At 37.1% G+C, this 21,732-nt stretch overlaps 1 protein-coding gene across 4 annotated transcripts in view; it reads left to right on the top strand.

The window, feature by feature from the left end:
* Lrba (LPS responsive beige-like anchor protein) overlaps positions 1-21,732 on the top strand; it is a 570,297-nt gene that overhangs the window by 90,480 nt on the left and 458,085 nt on the right. For all 4 annotated transcript variants that reach the window (XM_045131452.1, XM_004655860.2, XM_045131451.1 and 1 more), the window contains exons 15-22: positions 1,443-1,522; positions 3,093-3,155; positions 5,988-6,085; positions 7,351-7,443; positions 8,534-8,642; positions 9,195-9,276; positions 12,267-12,390; positions 12,631-12,823. In XM_045131452.1, coding sequence (XP_044987387.1) covers positions 1,443-1,522; positions 3,093-3,155; positions 5,988-6,085; positions 7,351-7,443; positions 8,534-8,642; positions 9,195-9,276; positions 12,267-12,390; positions 12,631-12,823 — 842 coding nt within the window. The remainder of the gene's footprint in view (positions 1-1,442; positions 1,523-3,092; positions 3,156-5,987; positions 6,086-7,350; positions 7,444-8,533; positions 8,643-9,194; positions 9,277-12,266; positions 12,391-12,630; positions 12,824-21,732) is intronic.

Here is a 21,732-nt window from a genome sequence, read left to right as displayed (position 1 = left end):
CAGTGGTTTACAAAGAAATTAAAAAAAATTTTTGGTTTTTATTTATTTATTTATTTGAGAGCGACAGACAGAGAAAGAGTGAGAGTGGGAGGGAGAGAGAGGGAGGGAGGGGGGAGAGGGGGAGGGAGGGAGAGAATGGGTGCACCAGGGCTTCCAGCCACTGCAGATGAATTTCAGATGCGTGTGCCCCCTTGTGCATCTGGCTAACCTGGGTCCTGGGGAATCGAGCCTCGAACCGGGGTCCTTAGGCTTCACAGGCAAGCGCTTAACCGCTAAGCCATCTCTCCAGCCCCCAAAAAATATTTTTGTATTTTTATGTTATTGTTTTAAGTAACCTTAAAAGTAAACTCCATTTTTTTTTTCTCTCAGAGTATGTGTTATCTGTAGTTGCAAAAGCTGTGGGGAGAGAAGGAATCACCTGTTGGGTTTAGGCTGGCAGGGGTGTGGCACTTACAGAGCCAGCGCAGCACTTCTTGATAGTGGTTTCATGGTGCTGTAGGAGTTTCATGCCCTGTCCTGGGTGCTAGCTTTGTATCTTGGTCTTTGTTTTTCACCTAGTGACTTGGGAGAAAGTGTCATACAAGCTAGGGAGGCTACACTGGTTTTGTGATTCCATTCTAACTGTTTAGCCTGTGCTTTGCCTAGGAATTATCATGTGGAACATATTTAAACAATTTTCTTCTTATTTTAATTGATCTGTTCAAGACCATGGTGGTCTTGTACTCTGGTGGTCTAGGAACTAGCTATAAATGGTGATTGCTGGGGTGCGGGGGAGGATTGGAGGCTATAGAAGGCAAATAGGTACCTAAGTGAGGGTCTCAGAACAATAGGTATTTGGTTTCAGAAGCTTTGTACTTGGGCATTCTATGTTGGAGACATGAAAATTGACTTAATGTGAGCCATGTGTGAGCAGGGACTTGTCCAAGCTCAGAAGGTGTCAGAAGTAGTGGGCATAATCCTTTCCTTCTTCATGAGCAGTATTGTGTGGTGACGTGTGCTGCTTAAGAGTTTTGTAATTGCTTACAAGGGGCAGCACTGGAAACAGTGTTCATACCCAGTTCACATGTAACAATTTTATATTTAAATGTTTTGATTTAACTTTTAAAAAAAATAAATTTCTTCCATCTTATTTGGTACAAATTGTAAATGCATATTATTATTGAACATATATTTTACTTATCACCATATTTTTGTTTTTGCAATCTTTTAGCCTGTTTAAAGTATGAACTTAATTGTGGTTTTGTGCATTTGGAGCATTGTGTGTACATTTCCTTGTGAAACCAAATGCTTGTCTTGTATGAGGCATAAAAGGGAAGGTCACTCTGTAGGCTGCTGGCCTTTGTGTTTCTTATAAGTCGTGGAAGATCTAGTGGGAATGATCCTCTTGCCCTGTAGATTACCTTGAGGTCTTTGAAATACTAAACATGGATATCTTTTTAAAGATGGACCACGGCCTAACCACAAAGAAATGCTTTCTCTACGAGCGTTCTTACTGATGTTCATTAAACAATTAGTGATGAAGGTGAGTTTCTCTTCTTACCCTACAGCATGCTGTGGATTGTTGCTGATAATTTTATGTACATTTTCATGGCTGTATATTAATTCTTTGCCATAAAGCTTGGTATTGGAAATTTTTTGAAAGATGTTTGCCTTTTCTTGTTTCTTTTGAGCATATGCTGGCATAAATTATTGCAGAACTGGAGTTGGTAGTGATATTGTATGTTATATAAATTTGTACCAGAGCTCAAAGATGTTCATTCCTTTCTTGGGAAAATCTCTAGAGTTCCTGTTAAATACTGTGTACTCTTCCTGGCACTGTGGTTCAGCAGCCAACAAAAATCCTAAACAAGGTTTCACTGTTAGCGAGCTCTATGAACCTGACATTCATATTTTGAGAAGTACTATTCCTGTAGTCCACATAGCTGTATTAGCCTTTAGAAATACCATGTTACCCTTCTTATTCTAAGTAAAATTTCATATTTTAAAGCATTTTTATTTTAGAAGAGAGCAGACTATGAATGCTTTTCCTGCCAATATTTCATTGGGTGTTTCTATCCTTCCCCTCCTTCTATTAATTCTAAATTTGAGATAGGGCTTCATATATGGCTGGCCTTACTTGAACTCACTATGTAGCTGAGGGTTACTTGAATTCCTTTTCATATAACTCTGCTTCCTAATTACAGGATTGCAGACATACTCATTAAGTATTTTTTACTTTTTAATATTATATTTATTTATTTGAGACAGTGAAAGAGAGAAAGAGAGAGAGAGAGAATATATGAATATATGGGTATGCCAGGGCCATTAGCCACTGCAAATGAACTCCAGATGTATGTGCCATCTTGTGCACCTGGCTGTACGTGGGTAAAACCTGGGTGCTTAGGCTTTGCAGACAAGTACCTTAGCCACGAAGTCATCTCTCTAGCCTTTTCTTTATGTTTTAAATAAACTTCTTATATTGACAGTTTTCATAAATGTATATAATGTATTTTGATCATAATCCTCTCATGTTACCTTTTCTTGCTCCTCTTCCACTAAACCCCTTCTTCCCAACTAGTCACTCTACTACTTTGATATCTTTTTATTCGTGTGTGTGTGGGGAGGGGGGTTACACATAGAGATAGAGAGACCATTTGAGTTTATTCAAGGTTGCTTGCTTAAGTATGTGGAGGATTATTTGCCACAGCACATGCAGTTTACCAGTGGTTATACTACTTGAGAAAATGTCTCCTGCTTCCTTAGCAAGTGTTAACTTTCAATAAATCCTGCCCAGAGAGGGATGGAGTTTTATTGCCTTCTCCATCGTCTGTGATGAAATGTTGATAGAACTCATTCTGTATTTTCTTATATCATTTTATTTCTTATTCTTTATGCTGTGTTGCCTTATTAGCTGTCACATAAGATTGTGGTAATAGTAACTGTCCTTTGGTTTCTAAATAGTTGCATAGACTGTATGTCCCTCAGTTTTTACTTTAGCTTTAGATTTTATAACACTTAGATTTGTAGCAGATGACCAATTTGACAAATCTATGTATATGGTTTCTGGTTTTAAAATGTTTTTCATATGTAAGCATAATCTTATATTTCTGAAGGATTCTGGAGTAAAGGAAGATGAACTGCAGGCCATCCTTAATTACCTGTTGACTATGCATGAGGTAATGCTTGAATTTCATATTTTGGGGTCTTATTTTTTCTTTTCAATTTATTTATTTGTTTATTTGAGGTGCGCGCGAGAGACAGAGAGAGAGAGAGAGAGAGAGAGAGAGAGAGAGAGAGAGAGAGAGGGAGGGAGAGAGAAAGAGAATGGGCACGCCAGGGCCTCCAACCACTGCAGGCGAACTCCAGATGCATGTGCCCCCTTGTGCATCTGGCTAAAGTGGGTCCTGGGGAATTGAGCCTTGAACCGGGGTCCTTAGGCTTCACAGGCAAGTGCTTAACCACTAAGCCATCTCTCCAGCCCAGGATCTTATTTTTTTTGAAGCTGCATCATGAATGTTTTAAAAAGTTAAAAAACAGTAGAAATATTCACTAATTATATAACTTTAGTGGAGAATACATGTTTCTACTTAGGCACAAAATATTAAGCTTAGTTTTGTTTATTTATTTATTTATTTGTTTGTTTGTTTTTGTATTTTTCAAGGTAGGGCCTCACTGTAGCCCAGGCTGACCCAGAATTCACTATTTATTGTTAGGGTGGCCTTGAACCCACAGAGATCCTTCTACCTCTGCTTCCCAAGTGCTATGATTAAAGGCATATACCACCCATGCCTGGCTTTAAGCCTTCTTTTAAGAAGCTACTGGATGGCTCAAAAATAATCATGAAAGGCCCTAAGAAGTGCTAAAATTGGATTTCATTGAATGAATAGCACAGTATACCAAAGCATATTTTTAGAAACTGATATAACAAATGGAAAAGTAGATTTAAAGACAACAAAAATGATTAATTACACTTGAAATTCATAACACATTCCTTCTGTCTGGTTTTGTATGTTTAAGTGTTCAGTTTAACAACTCATTTGTAATGAAATTTAAAATTCTGTGGTTGAAAGTTAAATAGGTTTAGATATGTGCTTTATATTTAATTATTATTATTATTTTTTTAAATTTTTATTTATTTATTTGAGAGCGACAGACACAGAGAGAAAGACAGATAGAGGGAGAGAGAGAGAATGGGCGCGCCAGGGCTTCCAGCCTCTGCAAACGAACTCCAGACGCGTGCGCCCCCTTGTGCATCTGGCTAACGTGGGACCTGGGGAACCGAGCCTCAAACCCGGGTCCTTAGGCTTCACAGGCAAGCGCTCAACCACTAAGCCATCTCTCCAGCCCTATATTTAATTATTTTTAAATTAAAACTAAAATTCAGTATATTCTAGGTAAAATATAGCTAATCTGATTACATTAAGGTATAAATAAGTTAAATTTAGAAATTAGTGGGATGTCACGTCATAACATTTTACATGGTAATTATCATCGAATGTGTATTTCCATAATTCATGCTTTGTGACTTAATACGTATGTTGTAATATCAAATAGTGACTATTAAAAATTATTTTATTTATTTATTTGCACACAGTGAGAGAGAGAGAGGGAGGGAGGGAGAGAGAGAGAGAAGAAGAAGGTAGAGGGTAGGAGGGAGATAGGGAGAGAGAATGGGCGTATCAGGGCCTCTTGCCAATGCAATCCAGCTCCATATGCATGTGCCACTTCGTGCATCTGGCTTTACATGGATATTGGGGAATTGAACCTGTGCCTTAACTGCTGGGCCATCTCTCCAACCCATGAATAGTGGCTTCTTTAATAATGAACATTTGAATTAATGATCAGCCTTATCTTTGTTAATTGAGATATAAAAAAATGAGTAAGTTTTAACTGGATCATATATGTGTGTGGCTCAAAATCATTAATAATTAGCATTTGTTTTCCTCTTGAGTACCATGTTCTGTTTATGGATTATACTGACTCAATTTAGCAGTTGATGAATTTTCAGTTGAAACTCCTGGAAATGCTTTCTTACATGTGATTTTTGTCTTTCATTAACTCTAAGGAAGCAAATGAAGTACTTCATAAGAGATTAGGTGGGAGTCACTATGGTTGTCAGTTTCTCTCTTGATTTAGGAATCTTTTGGGTTTTCCATATAACAAGTTGCCAAAGCCTTGGTACCCTAGCTCGAGAAACTTTACTTACCAAAAATTAGGTATATAATTAGTTTCCTAGAAAAAAAAATGCGTATGTATGGCAAACAAATTAATGAACCTGTGGTAACTGATCCTTCCGGTTTTGGGTTATTTTTTTCCTATATTGGCCCTAGAGATATGCATCCGTAGTGAAACATCCAGAGACTTTGAAGGGTTCTCGTGAAGAGGTTTTGAAGTCCAGAACTTATTCATGATGTTCTGCATGTGGTACTAAATTGTAATATATAAGAACTGCCCAGTTATTACTTCAAAACATTTTTTCAGAACCAATTTCTTGAGAGCTACAGTGAGCAGAATATTCTATGCTAAATACACTTAAAAATGATCCATAACTTGTTAGACCCTAGTACTATTACTGGATTTACAATATTTATTAGCTTAGTAAAGGTTCTGATAGGTCTTTCTGTAATAAAAATAACTTTATTTCTCCCCTCCCTCAATTTCTTGACATGTAAGCATTTAACAACAACAACAACAATAAACAACAAGAAACCCATTAAGTCATATACTGTTTCTGAATAATATATCTTGGTATAGTATAACATAAGAGACATTCTATTGCTCTGATTAAGAAATCTTTTGGCTATTTATGATAATTTTTGAATATACAGATACACACGCACACACACACACACACACATAATTAAAGAATACAATTTGTCCAAAACAAGTTTGTGTTGTAGATGTCTACTCATTTTTCTAAGTTGCAATTTCTATTATTGCAGAAGTATTCAGTTTTCAAAGAGCTGACTTTTCCTTAATTTATTTTTAACTTTCTAAAACAATTCCAGGATGACAATTTAATGGATGTTCTTCAGCTTCTTGTTGCACTAATGGCAGAACACCCTACCTCTATGGTTCCTGCTTTTGACCAAAGGAATGGGTTACGGTATGTACTGATATATCAAGAGTCCTAACTATATTTAATATACAGTATTACTTTGGAAATCCTGGAAAAATTCTTAAATACGAAAGTATCATTTGATCTTAGATTATAAAATAAGTTATAGAAGAGAATGCTTTGAGGTTTAAAATCTAAAATCTCATGATAGTTTGTGTTTTCAAATCTTAAATTATATGTTATAAATATTTGTTAGTATTTAATTTAAGAGGATAAGTTATTACAGTCTTGTTGGCGTTAAGGTTGACTTGACTTTTCAGCAGACTCATATTTAAGTGGTGGTATAGTAGTATTCAGTTGTTTTTGAGGGAAGTTTTCTCTCTCCTTTGAAATACCACTTCTTTGATCTCCTAATTCCAAATCGCCCTTCTGTTAGTTTACGTGGGTTGTTATAACCACATGCAGTAGATTGGGCAACTTCCATCACACAAGTTTACTTTCCCATCCTTTCAGAGCCGGGAAGGCCATGGTAAAGGTGCCAGCAGTGCCGGTCTGCGGAGGGTTCTCCTCTTGCATAGCAGGCATCTTCCTTATCTCTGTCCTCACATGGTGATGAGAATGTGGTGGGGAGAGGGGAAGGGGAAGAGGAGGAAAAGGAAAAGGGAAAAGGAAAGGGAAGGCTAGAAGGGCTGAGAAGAAGAGGGAGAGGACTCTCCTTTTACATGAGTGTTTATCCTGTCAGGTCAGGGTCCCAACTTTGAGTTCACATAATTCTTTAGAGATCCTGATCTCCAAATCCAGCCGTAGTGGGTCTCACTTAAAATTTTAAAAAAAAAGAAGATAATTTTCAAAGCACTTTGATAAGCCTGTAGTAAATACTGTTCTCTGAAAGCCAATTTTATTCGTCACAATTTTCATGTATATGTGCACCTGGAGAAATCACTGTCATTTTGGAATTTTAGTTAATTCTTGTGTGTTTGTTTTCATTCGAAGGAACTAGAGCCTGAAATAAGCAAGTTTTTGTTTTTGGCTTTTCCAGGCAAGTTTTCTCTCTAGCCCAGGCTAACCTGGAATTCACTATGTGGTTTCAGGGTAGCCTTGAACTCATGGCAATTCTCTTAGCTGTGCCTCCCGAGTACTGGGATTAAAGGCATGTGCCACCGTGCCCAGCTGATAAGAAAGTTTTAAATATCAGAAATGTATATTAAATTCACTTATATATTACATGAAATAAGTTTGTAGTAATATAAAAATAAATATGTTAACTCTTTAATTTTAAAGTTATATTCCGCTAATTCTTGTTATTTATTTAGTGTTATCTACAAACTTTTGGCATCGAAAAGTGAAGGAATCAGAGTACAAGCTCTCAAGGCACTGGGCTATTTTTTAAAACATCTGGCTCCAAAGTGAGTATGTATGAAATCTGATATAAACTGTTGTAAATCCCTTATTTATTTAAGCCCTTTGAATAACAATTCTGTTCTATAGTCCCCTTAGATTTTTGCCTCTCATTTCTTGTGGTTCACAGTACTTATTTTTATTTGTTAAATGATGTATAAGTTTAATCCCATTTCTGTATTATTTAAAGATAAAGCTGAGCAAGTGTATTTAGTGTTTAGTATGAAATTACTTAAATTATTCTTATCTGTGGGTTTATTATGAGAATTAGTGTGAAGATACTGAATTGTGGAAGCTGTTAGTATTGAAGACTTCATTTTGGTGAATTGCATCGACCTTTGCATCATCTATACTGTTGAAGCTGTTATAGTTACCTGAATGTGACAGAGCTTATTTCAGCTGAATGCAAACGGGCCTAGTCCGTCTCTTCTTCTATAGTATTTGTATGGTAGTTTATAATATGATTTTAAATTTTGGAGATGGAACAATTGTTGGTAAACTGCAATCTTGTGGGATCTTGCTAGCCACTGTAAGTAAAGTTTTACTATAGCACAACTGTAGTAATTTATTTGCATATTACCTATAGCTGTTTTCATGACATAATGGCAGTGTTGAGATGTGACAGAGACCACATGGTCCATAAAGTCGTAAATATTTACTATCCATCAATTTGCAGAAAATGTTTGGTGACGCCAGGAGTATGATACATCAATTTATAAGTTTTTTCTTGAAGTTTTAATTTTGTTTTTCGTATTTCTATCATATTCATTATTTAAAATTATTCACATTTCTTTCTTTTACTCCATGTTACCATTGCCCTGAAGTGCTTACTATGCCTTAGATGATAATGAAGCCTATCTTAGTGTTAGCACATAGTAATAACTATCATTAAACAAATCATTGCTTTGAGATTAGTGATGTTTTGGCTGTGCTATAACTTGGACCCCCCTTCTCTCTCAAACTTCAGTATGCCTGTAGTGTAGCTAGGTAGGGGGAGAGAATGTTGTGGAATTTGTAATCTGAAAACCATGATTGTGTATATCATCTAGTAGTGCACAGTAGATCTGCATTCAATGGTCTCTTTCTGTATGATTTTAGGAGGAAAGCTGAGGTGATGCTGGGGCATGGCTTGTTCTCCTTGCTCGCCGAGAGACTGATGCTGCACACCAATCTAACCACAATGACCACGTACAATGTTCTCTTTGAGGTAGGAATATGCGTAGATTTGCTTTTCTTAATTCCTTACTGTAAAAGTGCCTGTATAATTGAGTTCCCTATTGAAATAAGACCATTCAGCTTGTAATATCAAGTTTTATAATTATTTATACAAGAGGATGTGTGAGTTACTATGCAGTATAGTTATTCCCATTTATTTTTTCATTGTATTGGCTATTCAATATTTTTAAAGTAAAAATAGCATTGTAATGTTGAAATATTTATATCTGTCTAAAACATTTATCATTCAAATTATTTGAGTGTATCCCCTCCATTTTTGCTTTTTCCTCCATCCTTCCTCTCTTCCTCCCTCCCTCCCTCCCTCCCTCCCTTCCATCCATCTGTTCCGTTTTTGGAGAAAGGGTTTCATTCTGAAGGTCAGACTGGTTATATAGCCCAGACTAGCTTCAAACTCACAGCAGCCCTCCTGCTTCAGCCTCCCTGGTGCTGGGATTAGGATGTGAGCCATCCACTTTCTCCCATATTGTGCTGAGCCTTCCTTGGTAGTGATACTAATGCAGTTAATGTGGTTTTACTTTTGCAGATCCTTATAGAACAAATCTGTACTCAGGTGATTCATCAACAGCATCCAGACCCCGGCTCTTCAGTAAAGATACAAAACCCTCGTATGTATCTTACATGCTTAAAAAAAAAAATCTTCTTGCTACTTTAAAAATGAAGTCATTATGAAAGAAACCCCAAAATTATTATTGTTAAAGAAGTTAAATATTTTACTAAGTACAATGATATAATGGTTGAATATGTATTTTCTATTGAATGGTACACCAAACTCACCTTGTGATTTGGCTTATATAAAGGTTTTAAATTGTACTCCCAGAAATTGTATTCTTGTGACCTTGATTTAATGTATGTTGGGAATTTCAGCAATGTTTTAGTTACGTTATTTCATAAAGTTAGGCTAAATTACATAAACTATGGAGGAAGTTTTTATTTTAAGCTACTGCCAATATTAAATCTCAAATTTGGAATGGGAAAATAGCTGCATTCTCTAAGAACTTTTAATGTAGTTTTCTTTAACAGTCTTATATTTAGAATTGTTAAACACTATGCTTTATGTTTTTCATCTTAAGATCAAAATTAAGTTATGAAACTTAATTACTTTCTATATGATGTGATATATTTTTGAGTATAGAATTGTGCTTTAGTGCTATATTCTTTGGAAGCAAAATTGGATTTATTTTATTTTTTGGTTTTTTGAGGTAGTGTCACTTTAGTGCAGACTAACCTAGTATTCACTATATAGTTTCAGGGTGTCCTTGAAGTCATTGTGATCCTCCTACTTCTGCCTCACAAGTGCTGGGATTAAAGGTGTGTGTCACCATGCCTGGCTCCAGAATTGGATTTTATTAAAGACTATATATATATATTCCCCCCTGCTTAGGCTGACTTAGAACTTACTCTATAGCCTAGGCTGCTGTTCCCCCCACCCCGCCCCCCCCCTCCCCCCGAGGCAGGGTCTCATGTTAGCCCCGGCTGACCTGGAATTCACTGTGTAATCTCAGGTGACCTCGAACTCTTGGTGATCCTCCTACCTCTGCCTTCCTGAGTGCTGGGATTAAAGGCATGCATCACCATGCCCAGCTAGGCTGCTGCTTTTGAGCTTGAAGCAAATCTTCTGTCTCAGCCTTCTAAATGCTGGGATTAAAGATGTGCACCACCATGCTTGGCCTTTTTAAAGGCATTTTTGTTGTAGATCTTAAGCACAGAGGTAAATAGAAAGAGAGATGATCAGGAAGAGAATAAGGCAAACCCACATGTGGGTTTGGGCTTTTCAAGGGAGAGTCACCATCAGTGCTAATTTAAAAAAATAGTTAACAGTTTATTTTTTCTACATTGTAATATATATGCTGCATTGTTGAGAGGTAAAGAGAAAAATTAGAATGTAAGCATTTTGCCTTAGTCCTTTTTTTTTTCCAAGGTAATGTCTTACGCTAGCCCAGGCTGACCTGAAATTCACTATGTGGTCTCAAGATGGCCTTAAACTCACAGTGATCATCCTATCTCTGTTCCCCAAGTGCTGGGATTAAAGACATGTGTCACCTGGCTCTCAGTCCATTTTGTGCAGCTATAACAGACTTCTTGGGACTGGGTACTTCAAGAGACTAGAAATATGTTTTTTCACAGTTTTGGAGGCCAACAATTCCAAGATGAAGGGGCTTCTGGTCCAGCCATGGCTGCTCTGTTCCCAAGGAAGGTGAAAAGCGAGCTAGCCATTGGCTGCCTGACGCATGTTTATGGAGCTTTAATCTCATTAAAAGGAGAGCCCTAAAGGTCTCTTACCTTCTAAACCTCTCACCCTTGTTACATGGGCAGCACTTGAGTTTGGCAAGGACCCATTCCAACCATAGAATTTAACCTTTCAATATCTAATCCACTGGCTTAAAGAAGACAGCTAGCATGGTGTTTGCTTTAAGAAATATGCCTCCTGGGCTCACCTCTCACTAAGTGTTCCGTAGTTGTATGACTCTTGATTGTGCATATTATCTTTTTTTTTTTTTTGCCATTGTTTCATTTTAAAATAAAAGCATTAAATAGTGTCTACTTGCCATTGTGGAGAGATTGGGTTAATTGTATTTTCTTAAAACAGAGCCTTTGCTTGCATATCCTCAAAGCCTATGGCAGTGATCTTTATTATTACTATGGCCATCAACATCATGTTCATGGTTTAGGTGGAAAACTTTTGAAATTATTATTAGGAGAATTTAGAAATTGCTCTCAAACTATCATTAATCCTACAAGAAAGGCTCTACATTTGTGATACTGAGTTTTATAATTGTAATCACTAGAACCCTTGACAGAGGGTTCATTTAGAGATTCTAAGGTTTTATTTGGATAAAAATTTGATAATGCTGTTCGATTTTTAAAATTAGGTTACACCTATCAAAAAAAAAATCTTTTCAGTTCAGCATCAAGTGTGTATTTAAAAGTTTTTTCCTTTAAGCTAAGTTCTGAACATGTAGTCAATTTGAAATTCAGTAGCAGTTTGGTTTGCATTCTTTGGGCGGATGGGGGTGTGGAGTAGGTGCTATTTTCCTTTACATTTTTCTCTAATTTTACTTTTATAATTATAGAAGAAAACGTCCTAGCTTTCAAGATTCACTTTGGTAAAAGAGTGTCTTTGTATGTACCAAAAATTATCCTAAATTAGGTTAAAAGATCTGAATTTTTTCATATGTTTGTATGAAATATGTGTGTGTGTGTATAATTTGTGTTTTAAATGAACTTTATCATTTGGCAGAGATTAAAGGAGTATTTTTGTTTTCATTTATTAATTCATAAGTTAAACTTGTATTATTTTAACCTTTTGAAATTGACCTCGGTTTTGGGGCATGTAGTGGGTGGGAGCTCTTGCTTAGCTGTAGAAGGCTCTAGGTTCCCTGAGATAGGGCAGTAGTGTTACTTTGCATGCTCAAACATGAAATAATACCCTTTCTTGCTTATAAAAATGTTTTCTAGTGAATGTATTTCTTTCTATAATTAAATTTTTTTCATTAAAAAGTTAATTTAGCAAACACATTTCTGTATATTTTGTAACAGAAAAAGCATTTCTTTTATATAAAAAAGACTAAAGACTTATTTATAAACTGTCTTACAGAGATACTAAAAGTAATTGCAACCCTACTTCGAAATTCTCCCCAGTGCCCTGAAAGCATGGAGGTTCGCCGAGCCTTTCTTTCTGACATGATTAAACTTTTTAATAATAGCAGAGAAAACAGGAGGTAAGCTGGATGAGAGAGTAGTTATCTGTGGTAGTCTTTTCTATCTTTGAATGAGACCTTTTTGTTGTTGTTGTTGTTCTTTAAGGGTATGCAAACAGTGTACCAGAGTTAAGAATTTCTTGTAGCAATTGTTTGAACTGTTGTGAGCATACAGATAGGTCTGGCATGGAGGTTTTTTTTTTTTTTTTTAATTGTTGGTTAACTTTCTGGTTTAATCCAGTGCCCTTTGTTTGTTTTCAGGAGTTTGCTTCAGTGTTCTGTGTGGCAGGAATGGATGCTCTCTCTCTGCTATTTCAACCCCAAGAATTCAGACGAGCAGAAGATAACCGAGATGGTGTATGCCATATTCAGAATCCTGCTTTACCACGCAGTCAAATATGAGTGGGGAGGCTGGCGTGTGTGGATAGACACCTTGTCAATCACGCATTCAAAGGCAAGTTGTTTTAGGAAAGTATGTTATGTTTTAAATGTCTCTAAGTCTGGATTTTAATCAAGTAAAAGAAAATTGTATATATACTTTGAAGTAAAAAGACAGGTTATTTTCCGAAAAGTACTGTAAAATGAAAACTAACAAGGCCACCAATAAATATATTTAAAACTTACTTCAAAGCAAAATAATTTTCTCAAATGTCACTTTCATTTGTGTTGAATTTAATAGAATGAGACCGCATGCTATAGCATTTAGCAATTTATATATTCATGTATGCCATAGTCACAAACATCTTCCCCCGTCTTTATAGTAGTTAGGAATGTTTGAACACAAGGTGGCGCACTGTGTTCACGGATGGCAGTTTTTATGCAGTAATGAAGGTGGGTGAAGAGGAACCATTGTCGCTGATAATGTTTGTACTGTGCTCATATTTCAGTGAGTTAAAAAAGCTGATTTCAAAGATATACTAGTCTTATTAGTTCACTCTTTTGTTTTGTTTTTGATAAAGGGTCTCAAGTAGCCCAGGATGGCCTTAAACTTACTATTTAACCAGGGATTACCTTGAACTTCTAATCCTCTTGCCTTTCTCTACCTCTCAAATGCTTGGATTACAGATATGAACCACAATACTCAGGCTATTTTTTTTTTTAATGTAAGCCAATGTAAGATTGTTATTTAGGTATAAATTTTTGAAAGTTAAATGTTCCATACATTTTAAAAGGTACAAAGAATAGTATGTGTACCACTGTTTTTGAAAGTGGGCACTTTTTCTGGAATGTTCTGTCTACCATTCTTTACCCCTTCCCTTCTGCTCCCCTACCTAAGTTGATGTTGTTTCCTTGTTGTCTCTAAAACTTTACTGTAGCATATGCCTGTATATGTAATTTTTGGGCAGACTTTTCTCTCTTTTTTTTGGGGGGGATAGTTTTTTTTTTTTAAAGTTATTTACTGATTGATTTATTAAGAGACATAGAGAGAGGGAATGAGATAGATATAGAGAATGGGCTTGCCAGGCCCTCTAGCCACTGCAAACAAACTCCAGACGCTTGAGCCAACTGGCTTATGTGGGTCTTGGGAAATTGAACCTGGGTCCTTTAGCTTTGCAGGCAGACAACTTAACCACTAAGCCATCTCTCCAGCCCTTTTGGTAGTTTTGAACATTGAGTCCAGGGCCTCAGGTAGCTAGTCAAGCACTGTCACTGAACTACTCCTTCAGCCCTATGTAGCTCTTAGCAACAAATCATTCTCTTTATCCTATTCAAACTCAAGATAGGTGACATTTACTAAATGCATTTTCTGAAAATTGTTTTTATTTACTGTTGTTTGAGAGTCATCATATACATTAACCTCTTAGTTACATTCATTTTCTGTTGTTTCATGTTTTGTGCCTGACTATTCATTTACCAGTTGCTGAGCATATTGTATTATATGTTGAGAGTTTGTCTGTATAGCAGTGGCATTATTAATTTGTGAGGCTTAAATGTTGCACTCTACAAGACAATGCATTTTAACCTCCATAGCAGCACATTCAGTTGTATTTTCAGCAGTTTGTGAGTTTCTGTTGCTTCACAATCACTTGGTATATCTAGATTTTTAACTCTTTGCTGGGATAATGAAATTTAAATAGTCTGTCATCCTCTTCATCTGCATGGTCTTACTGTTTGAAAGGTCTTTGCTCTTGGTCTGAATCCTTTGCTAAATACAATGTTTAGGAATGCCTTTGTCTATTTGTGTCTTCTCTCTTCTGGGGGTTTTGTATTTGTCCCTTCTTAGGAAATTAAGCATCTCTAATAGTTCATTGAGTACAATGCATTACTTTTGCTTATGGTCCAGGATGTTCTCTTATTTAGTATGCTTTTTCTTAGAAAGAATGAAATTATATGGTTATTTGTATAATTATAAATTGATTGAGAGGAATAAAGATAAATGGTAACTTTGACTTAGGCTAGAATGTTTTATTAACTTTCCAAGTTTTTATTCTGGAATATTTCATCATTTCTAAGAATATATTTCCATTTTCTAATTATATGCTTTTATGTCTTCGAGTAACCTTATTTCAAAGTACTTAAGATTATCCATTCTATCATCTCTTTCCTCAGTAAGAACTGGATGTGCTATTATAGTGGCTAAATGAGGTTATCTTGGGCTAGAAAAACCATCCTACAACTTTATATTTGAGTACAATCCAGTGGTAGAGAAGAAAAAAAATTATGTGATTTTATAAAATGGTTTTGGTCTATGCACTACACCTTTGAGGCTTGTCATTTTAGTCCACAACAGAATTGCCAACCATGACCTGAGGTCTAAATCCTGCCTGGCCTGCTCTGTTAAAAAAATTTTTTTTTTTAAAACTTTATTTATTTGAGAGCAACAGACACAGAGAGAAAGACAGATAGAGGGAGAGAGAGAGAATGGGCGCGCCAGGGCTTCTAGCCTCTGCAAACGAACTCTAGATGTGTGCGCCCCCTTGTGCATCTGGCTAACGTGGGTCCTGGGGAACCGAGCCTCGAACCGGGGTCCTTAGGCTTCACAGGCAAGCGCTTAACCGCTAAGTCATCTCTCCAGCCCTGTTAAAAATTTTATTGGGATGTAGCTATTACCATTTACTTACTGAATATATATGGCTAATTCTTTTTTTTTAAATTTTTTTTGTTTATTATTTTTATTTTTTTATTTGAGAGTGACAGGCAGAGAAACAGGCAGAGAGAGAGAGAATGGGTGCTCCAGGGCCTCTAGCCACTACAGACGAACTCCAGATGCATGCGCCCCCCTTGTGCATCTGGCTAATGTGGGTCCTGGGGAATTGAGCCTCGAACCGGGTCCTTAGGCTTCACAGGCAAGTGCTTAACCACTAAGCCCTCTCTCCAGCCCTATATGGCTATTCTAAAGTACAAGGATAAGCTGAGTATTTGTTACAGAACTGCATGGCCTCTAAAGCCTAAAATATGTAGTATTTGTTCATTTTTAGGAACTCTTTGCTGTCCCTTATTTTAATTTGTGTTGAGAGCTGGTTAGTTTGGTTTCTGTTGTAGTGGGGCTGCTGCAGTCTGAGCTGATTTCCTGTTAAGAGAATTTTTCTTTACAAGAGGTCATGAGAAAAATAGGGTTACATGTGAGTCTCATGTATATTTAGATTAGGTTTTTAGAGATATTCTAGTAGAGTCAAGGATAGAGAGGTGTGAAGCAGATTTTCCATGTCTTTGGATGAGTGTGGATCAGTTTACTGAAGGCCATTTTGTGGAAAGTATGTCCAGAGGACTAGAACTGTTAGTTGCACTAGCATGGTACTGTTTGGGTATAAACTGAGTGCTCTGTGATAGCCCCTTCCCAGCTACATCTCTGTATGAGGATAGGTTTTCTTTGTGGATGTCTTCCAAAATGATGTAATGTCATAGACTCCACTCAGACGCTGATAGGAGCATGCAGCTATCTTCTATGACGCCAGACTCTACAGACTTTTGCCTCTTATTTTAATAGTTTTAAGTTTTACAAATGGTTATTTTTCAAATCATGTTTTTATATTAATATTCATTGGGTTTACTGTTAATTGCTAAATGGATTAGTATTTGCAAAATTTCTTAGTTTTAAACAAAGGGCTCTTTGGGGACTCACTGCCTTTTAAGAGTGTAAAGAGTTCTTAGACCAGTAAGTTTAAGAACGGCACTGAGAAAGTTGTAGAGTATCTTGGATCAATAGTGTAATAAAAAAAATACTCTGTTTATAGTCAGGTGTGGTGGCATGTGCCTTTAATAACAACACTTGGGAGGGAGAGGTAGGAGGATTGCCATGAGTTCAAGGCCACCCTGAGACGACATAGTGAATTCCAGGTCAGCCTGGGCTAGAGTGAGACCCTACCTTGTAAAACAAACAAACAAAATTCTATTTACAATATAAAATTATCTCAGTTGTTTTTAAGCCTCTCAGCATTTATGACTAACCATTTATATCCAGTTACCAATAAGTTTGTGTATGTAGAGTGGATATGCCATTTGGAGACAGTATAGTGCTTAATTAGATCCTGATTTAAAGAAATTATTAGTTTTGCAAATTCAGGCAATTTTCTTTAAATTTTTATTTTATATATGATAATAAGTTATACTCTTTGTCCTCTTATCCTGGCTCCCATTACCCTGGGAGTCCTCCTCAGTGAGGTTATGGTATTCACTGTGAGGTCATGAAGACCTTAGTCAGTCCCTGTGAGGCAAAATTTTAAACTTTTTAAACCACCAGTGTTTTATCTAGAAATGATAATGTGACTTTTTTGGGGTTGTGTTTTTGGGGTGTGTGTCATATTGTTGAACATAGGGTTTAATTATTGAGACCATAGAAGACAATGCTTTTTGTTTGTTACACTTCTATCATCATCCTGTTGAACCTTTTATTATACTTATTTCTGCTAGCACAGTAACTTAGGCCCCACCCACTTCATGTTTTTATTTCAATGCAACTTTTAAAATGAAGCATTAATTTCATCCAAAATAATTTGTAGCATATATTTGTTATTTTACAATGAAGTATTAATTGAGCCCCAAATAATTGTATAGCATTTGTGCTATTAAGTGTTACATAGGAACAATTTTGATGTACTGCTCAGCTTAGGAACACACTATATGGTCTGCCTTGTCCAATACCACATCTCCTTATCTAAAGGAAACCAATATTTCAAAATTTAGCTTTTATCTATTTTCTCCTTTTTATGTTTTGAAGTGTTTTCTTAACTATCTAATTTTACCTTTCAAAAATTTTACAGATATAGCATATATTGTGTGGACTCTGACCCATTAGTTATTTTTTTCTCTTATCGTACCTTCTGTGGTTTCACTGCTATGAATAACAGACTTCCAGCAAGACATTTCTTATGACCAGAAGTGTGTGCATTCACATGAGAGCATCCAACCTTGCACATGCACAGACACAGTTACAAACACCCAATGCAGTGAGGGATGCCATGGGAGAGCATCTACCTTTATTAAACTTTAGTAGGTCATGATATACTCAGATATTTGCTGTCCTTTCTTACTTAAAAAATATGCTAATTGAGCTGGGCATGATGGCACATGCCTTTAATCCCAGCACTCTGGAGGCAGAGGTAGGAGGATCACTATGAGTTTGAGGCTACCCTGAGACTACATAGTGAATTCCAGCTCAGTCTGGACTAGAGTGAAACCCTACCTTGAAAAACAAAAACAAAAACAACAAAAAAATGCTAATAGTGACCTTAATGTGTGGATTCCACAATGTGCAAACTGAATTATCCTGCATTGAAAATGCACTGTTGTAGTAGATGGAACTAGGGATGGGATTCTTAAATCCTGAATTAATTCTTCCCTTTAATGCTCAATATTGTCAATTTTTTGATTTTGCAAGTTCCTGCCTTTTGTCTACTTTTCTTTTTCCCCTCTTTTTTTTTGAGATAAGGTCTTGCTATCTAGCTCAGACTTGTTCTGAACTCCAGACTCTCTTGCCCTAGCCTCCTACGTACTAGGATTATATTTGAGTACCAGCATGCCGTAATGCTTGGCACTTTTGTCTACTTACCTGTTAAGTTTTTCTTCATGAATTTTAGTTCTTTATACACACCAAGACTACTTCTAGTTTGTGTATTTTTAATCGTCTTTTGTCTCAGGTATTTTTTTTTTACTTATTCAGCTAAAAGTAATGTTTTTCCCTATAGGCATACTTTGTTCTAGCTATCCCATAAGTCAAGTAAGATTCCTTTTTACTTAGGTTTATTGTGTCTTTTATGGGTGCCTTTGAAAAATGTTTCTTCCCTTTTTTATTTTTTTACCCTTTCTTTTTATTGATTTATTTATGAGAAAGAGAGAGAAAGAAAGAATGGGCATTGTAGTGCCTTCAGCCTCTGCAAATGAACTTCAGATGCATGCACCACCATGTGCATATGGCTTGCATGAGTCCTGGGGAATCGAGCCTGGGTTCTTTGGCTTTTCAGGCAAGTGCCTTAACTGCTAAACCATTTCCCCAGCCCTTCTTCCCTTCTTAAAATTTTATTTTTAAATTTAGTTTTGAGAGGGAGAGAAAGGGAGAAAGAAGGTGGGGGAGAAAATTGGCGTACCGTGGCCTGTAGCCACTGCAAATGAACTCCAGACACATGTACCACCTTATACATCTGGTTTTACGTGGGTACTGGGGAATTGAATCTGTGTCCATTGGCTTTGCAGGCAAGTATCTTAACTGCTGAGCCCTTTCGCCAGTCCATGTTTCTTCCCTTTCTTTTGTTTTCACTTGATTTGCACTGCCTGTAAGGTTCTTGTTCTTTCAAGTACATAGTATTTGGTTACATTTTCTATTAACTTTGCTTATTTATGTGGTCCTTTCATTTACCCCAATCCTTTATATTGTTTTAGGGCTTAACTGTCTTTATCACCTTTAAAAAAATGTGTGTATTTGTTTGTATGGTGGGGCCGGCTGCACATAAGTGTGGGTGTGTGTGGAGATCAGAAGACAACTTTCTGTCTTGTGAGGGCGAGTCTCTTGTTTGTTTCTGCTGACACCAGCCAGCCTGTGAGCTTCCAGGGTTCTCCTGTCTCCACCTCCCATCTTGCCGTAAGTGTCCTGGGATTCCAGATGTCCACTGTTGTGTCCAGTTTTCTGTAGTTTCTGTGGTTGTGAGCTCTGCTCTTGGTGTGGGCTATTTGAAGATTAGTACTGTGTAATGTAGCAATGTGGACCTTTACTCATATATGTTCCTACAGTACCTCTTATTTTTACTTTTCAAATACATGTGAAATTTTCCCTTGTATCTTATTGGCTGCTCAGTTGGCTGCTAATTTTAAATTCTCATCAGTTGAGATAAAAATTTATTTATTTATTTATTTATTTATTTTTTGTTTTGAGGTTAGGGTCTTGCTGTAGCTCAGGCTGACCTGGAATTCACTATGTAGTCTCAGGGTGGCCTGAACTCACAAGGATCCTCCTACCTCTGTCTCCCAAGTACTGGGGTTAAAGGCACGTACTACCACGGCCAGCTAAAAGTTTTATCTTTTTTCATAGAACTATTCACAGTGCTGCGTTCTTGGCAGTTGTACATTAAGCATTTATTGTTGGAAAGAGAAGGGAGAATGTTACCATTTTTGTCTAGAGCTGTTTGGTTTAGCTGTGATGAGGTACTGGGCTACGATGTGTGACTAAGTCTTGAGATAGACCCGGTAGCTGCTTGTCACAGCACTGGTGCCACAGTCACAGCGTGATGTGGGCACCGCTTCTTCAGGGCAGTCTGGGGAGTACATTTCATCTTGGTCTTATGACCCCACCTCAAAATCCTATTTTTGTGGGGAAAAAATGAACGTTGTGGATCAAGTGCAGAGCCTTGTGCATGCTGGACAAGTGCTGTACCACTGTACCACCGAGCTACCTGCTGTCTGTGAATCTGTACTTTAAAATGAGCTCTTCGCTGGGTGCTGTGGTATGTGCCTATAATTCCAGCTATTTTCTAGGCTGTGGCAGGAGGTTTCTTTTTATGAAGTTATCTTGGGCAACATAGACCCTGCTTCAGCTCCAAATCAACCAGTCGCCAGTCAGTCAGTCAGTCAAAGCTCTTAAGCACTTTAAGGTTTGAATACTCCTGAGTGTATAGGAATTTATGTTTTCCAGCATTCATGAAATTCTCTCGTATCCGCCTTTACGCTAAGCTGATGATATAGTATAATATACTTTACTTCTTAGAAACGGTTACGGTGATAGGTGTATTCTGAAGAAACTGAATGTGACACCCAGTTTATGATCTTCTAACACAATGCATTTTAACATTGTAAACCTAATTGTTTTTAATCTTTTTGAGAGTATATGTTTACTGTAGAGGATGTTAAAGGAAAGAGGGTGTATTGTTCTTATGCACTGCCAGTACACGGTGGTGTCGTTAGGCACAGCTTATACGGAACAAGTACACAGTAGGTGGGAGGTGGTGGTGTGGGGGGAGTTTAGTTTAGTTCAGATATCTCTACCTAGTGGCTTGTGATATCATTTTATTTTATTTTTTATAAGAATGAGACAGGAAGAGAGAGAGAGTGAGAGAGAGAATTGGCACACTAGGGCCTTCAACCACTGCAGTCAGACTCCAGATGTGTGCCCACCTTGCGTGCATGTGTGACCCTGTGAGCTGTGTCATCTTGTGTGTCTGGCTTACATGGTATCTGGAGAGTTGAACATGGTCCTTAGGCTTCGCAGGCAAGCACCTTAACTGCTAAGCCGTCTTTCCAGCCCTGCTTGCGATTTTAAACAGATAGTAAAGCCTTGTAAAGAAAATAGTTGCTTTAAGGAGAGTCTTCTTGTATCAACTTTCTATAAGAGTCAGTTGCCTGGCTCAGGTTTTAGGGTCACATTTATAAAATGTTGTAAATGTTGACTGAGTTAACTGTAGAGTACTTTTATCTGAGAAATACTGCACTTATCACTTTGCTGTGAAAGGATGCTTGGAAAATAAATGCTAAACACCACTGAATTATGAAGAAAAGCCTCAGAGTTTCAAGTTGGCTCTTGTATTTTCAGTTTTAATTTTAGTTTTTCATTCATGTGTTTCAGTTTTCTTTGTGTAGATATTCTTTACTGATTAAGTAGAAAGGGTGTTTCTTTTCCATAAAGTTTACACAAAATTATTATTATTATTTTTTAAAAATTATTTATTTATTTGAGAGCGACAGACACAGAGAGAAAGACAGATAGAGGGTGAGAGAGAGAATGGGCGCGCCAGGGCCTCCAGCCACTGCAAACAGACTCCAGACACGTGCGCCCCCTTGTGCATCTGGCTAACGTGGGACCTGGGGAACCGAGCCTCGAACCGGGGTCCTTAGGCTTCACCGGCAAGCGCTTAACCGCTAAGCCATCTCTCCAGCCCACACAAAATTATTTGAGTACTGTGTTCATTTTGAATTTTAAATCTTGATGTCTATTTTTAA

The sequence above is a fragment of the Jaculus jaculus genome, chromosome 12 (genome assembly GCF_020740685.1).
Source record: "Jaculus jaculus isolate mJacJac1 chromosome 12, mJacJac1.mat.Y.cur, whole genome shotgun sequence".
Lineage (NCBI taxonomy): Eukaryota > Metazoa > Chordata > Mammalia > Rodentia > Dipodidae > Jaculus > Jaculus jaculus.
The sequence above is the reverse complement of the archived record's forward strand: the minus strand, read 5'-3'. Positions and strand labels throughout refer to the sequence as shown.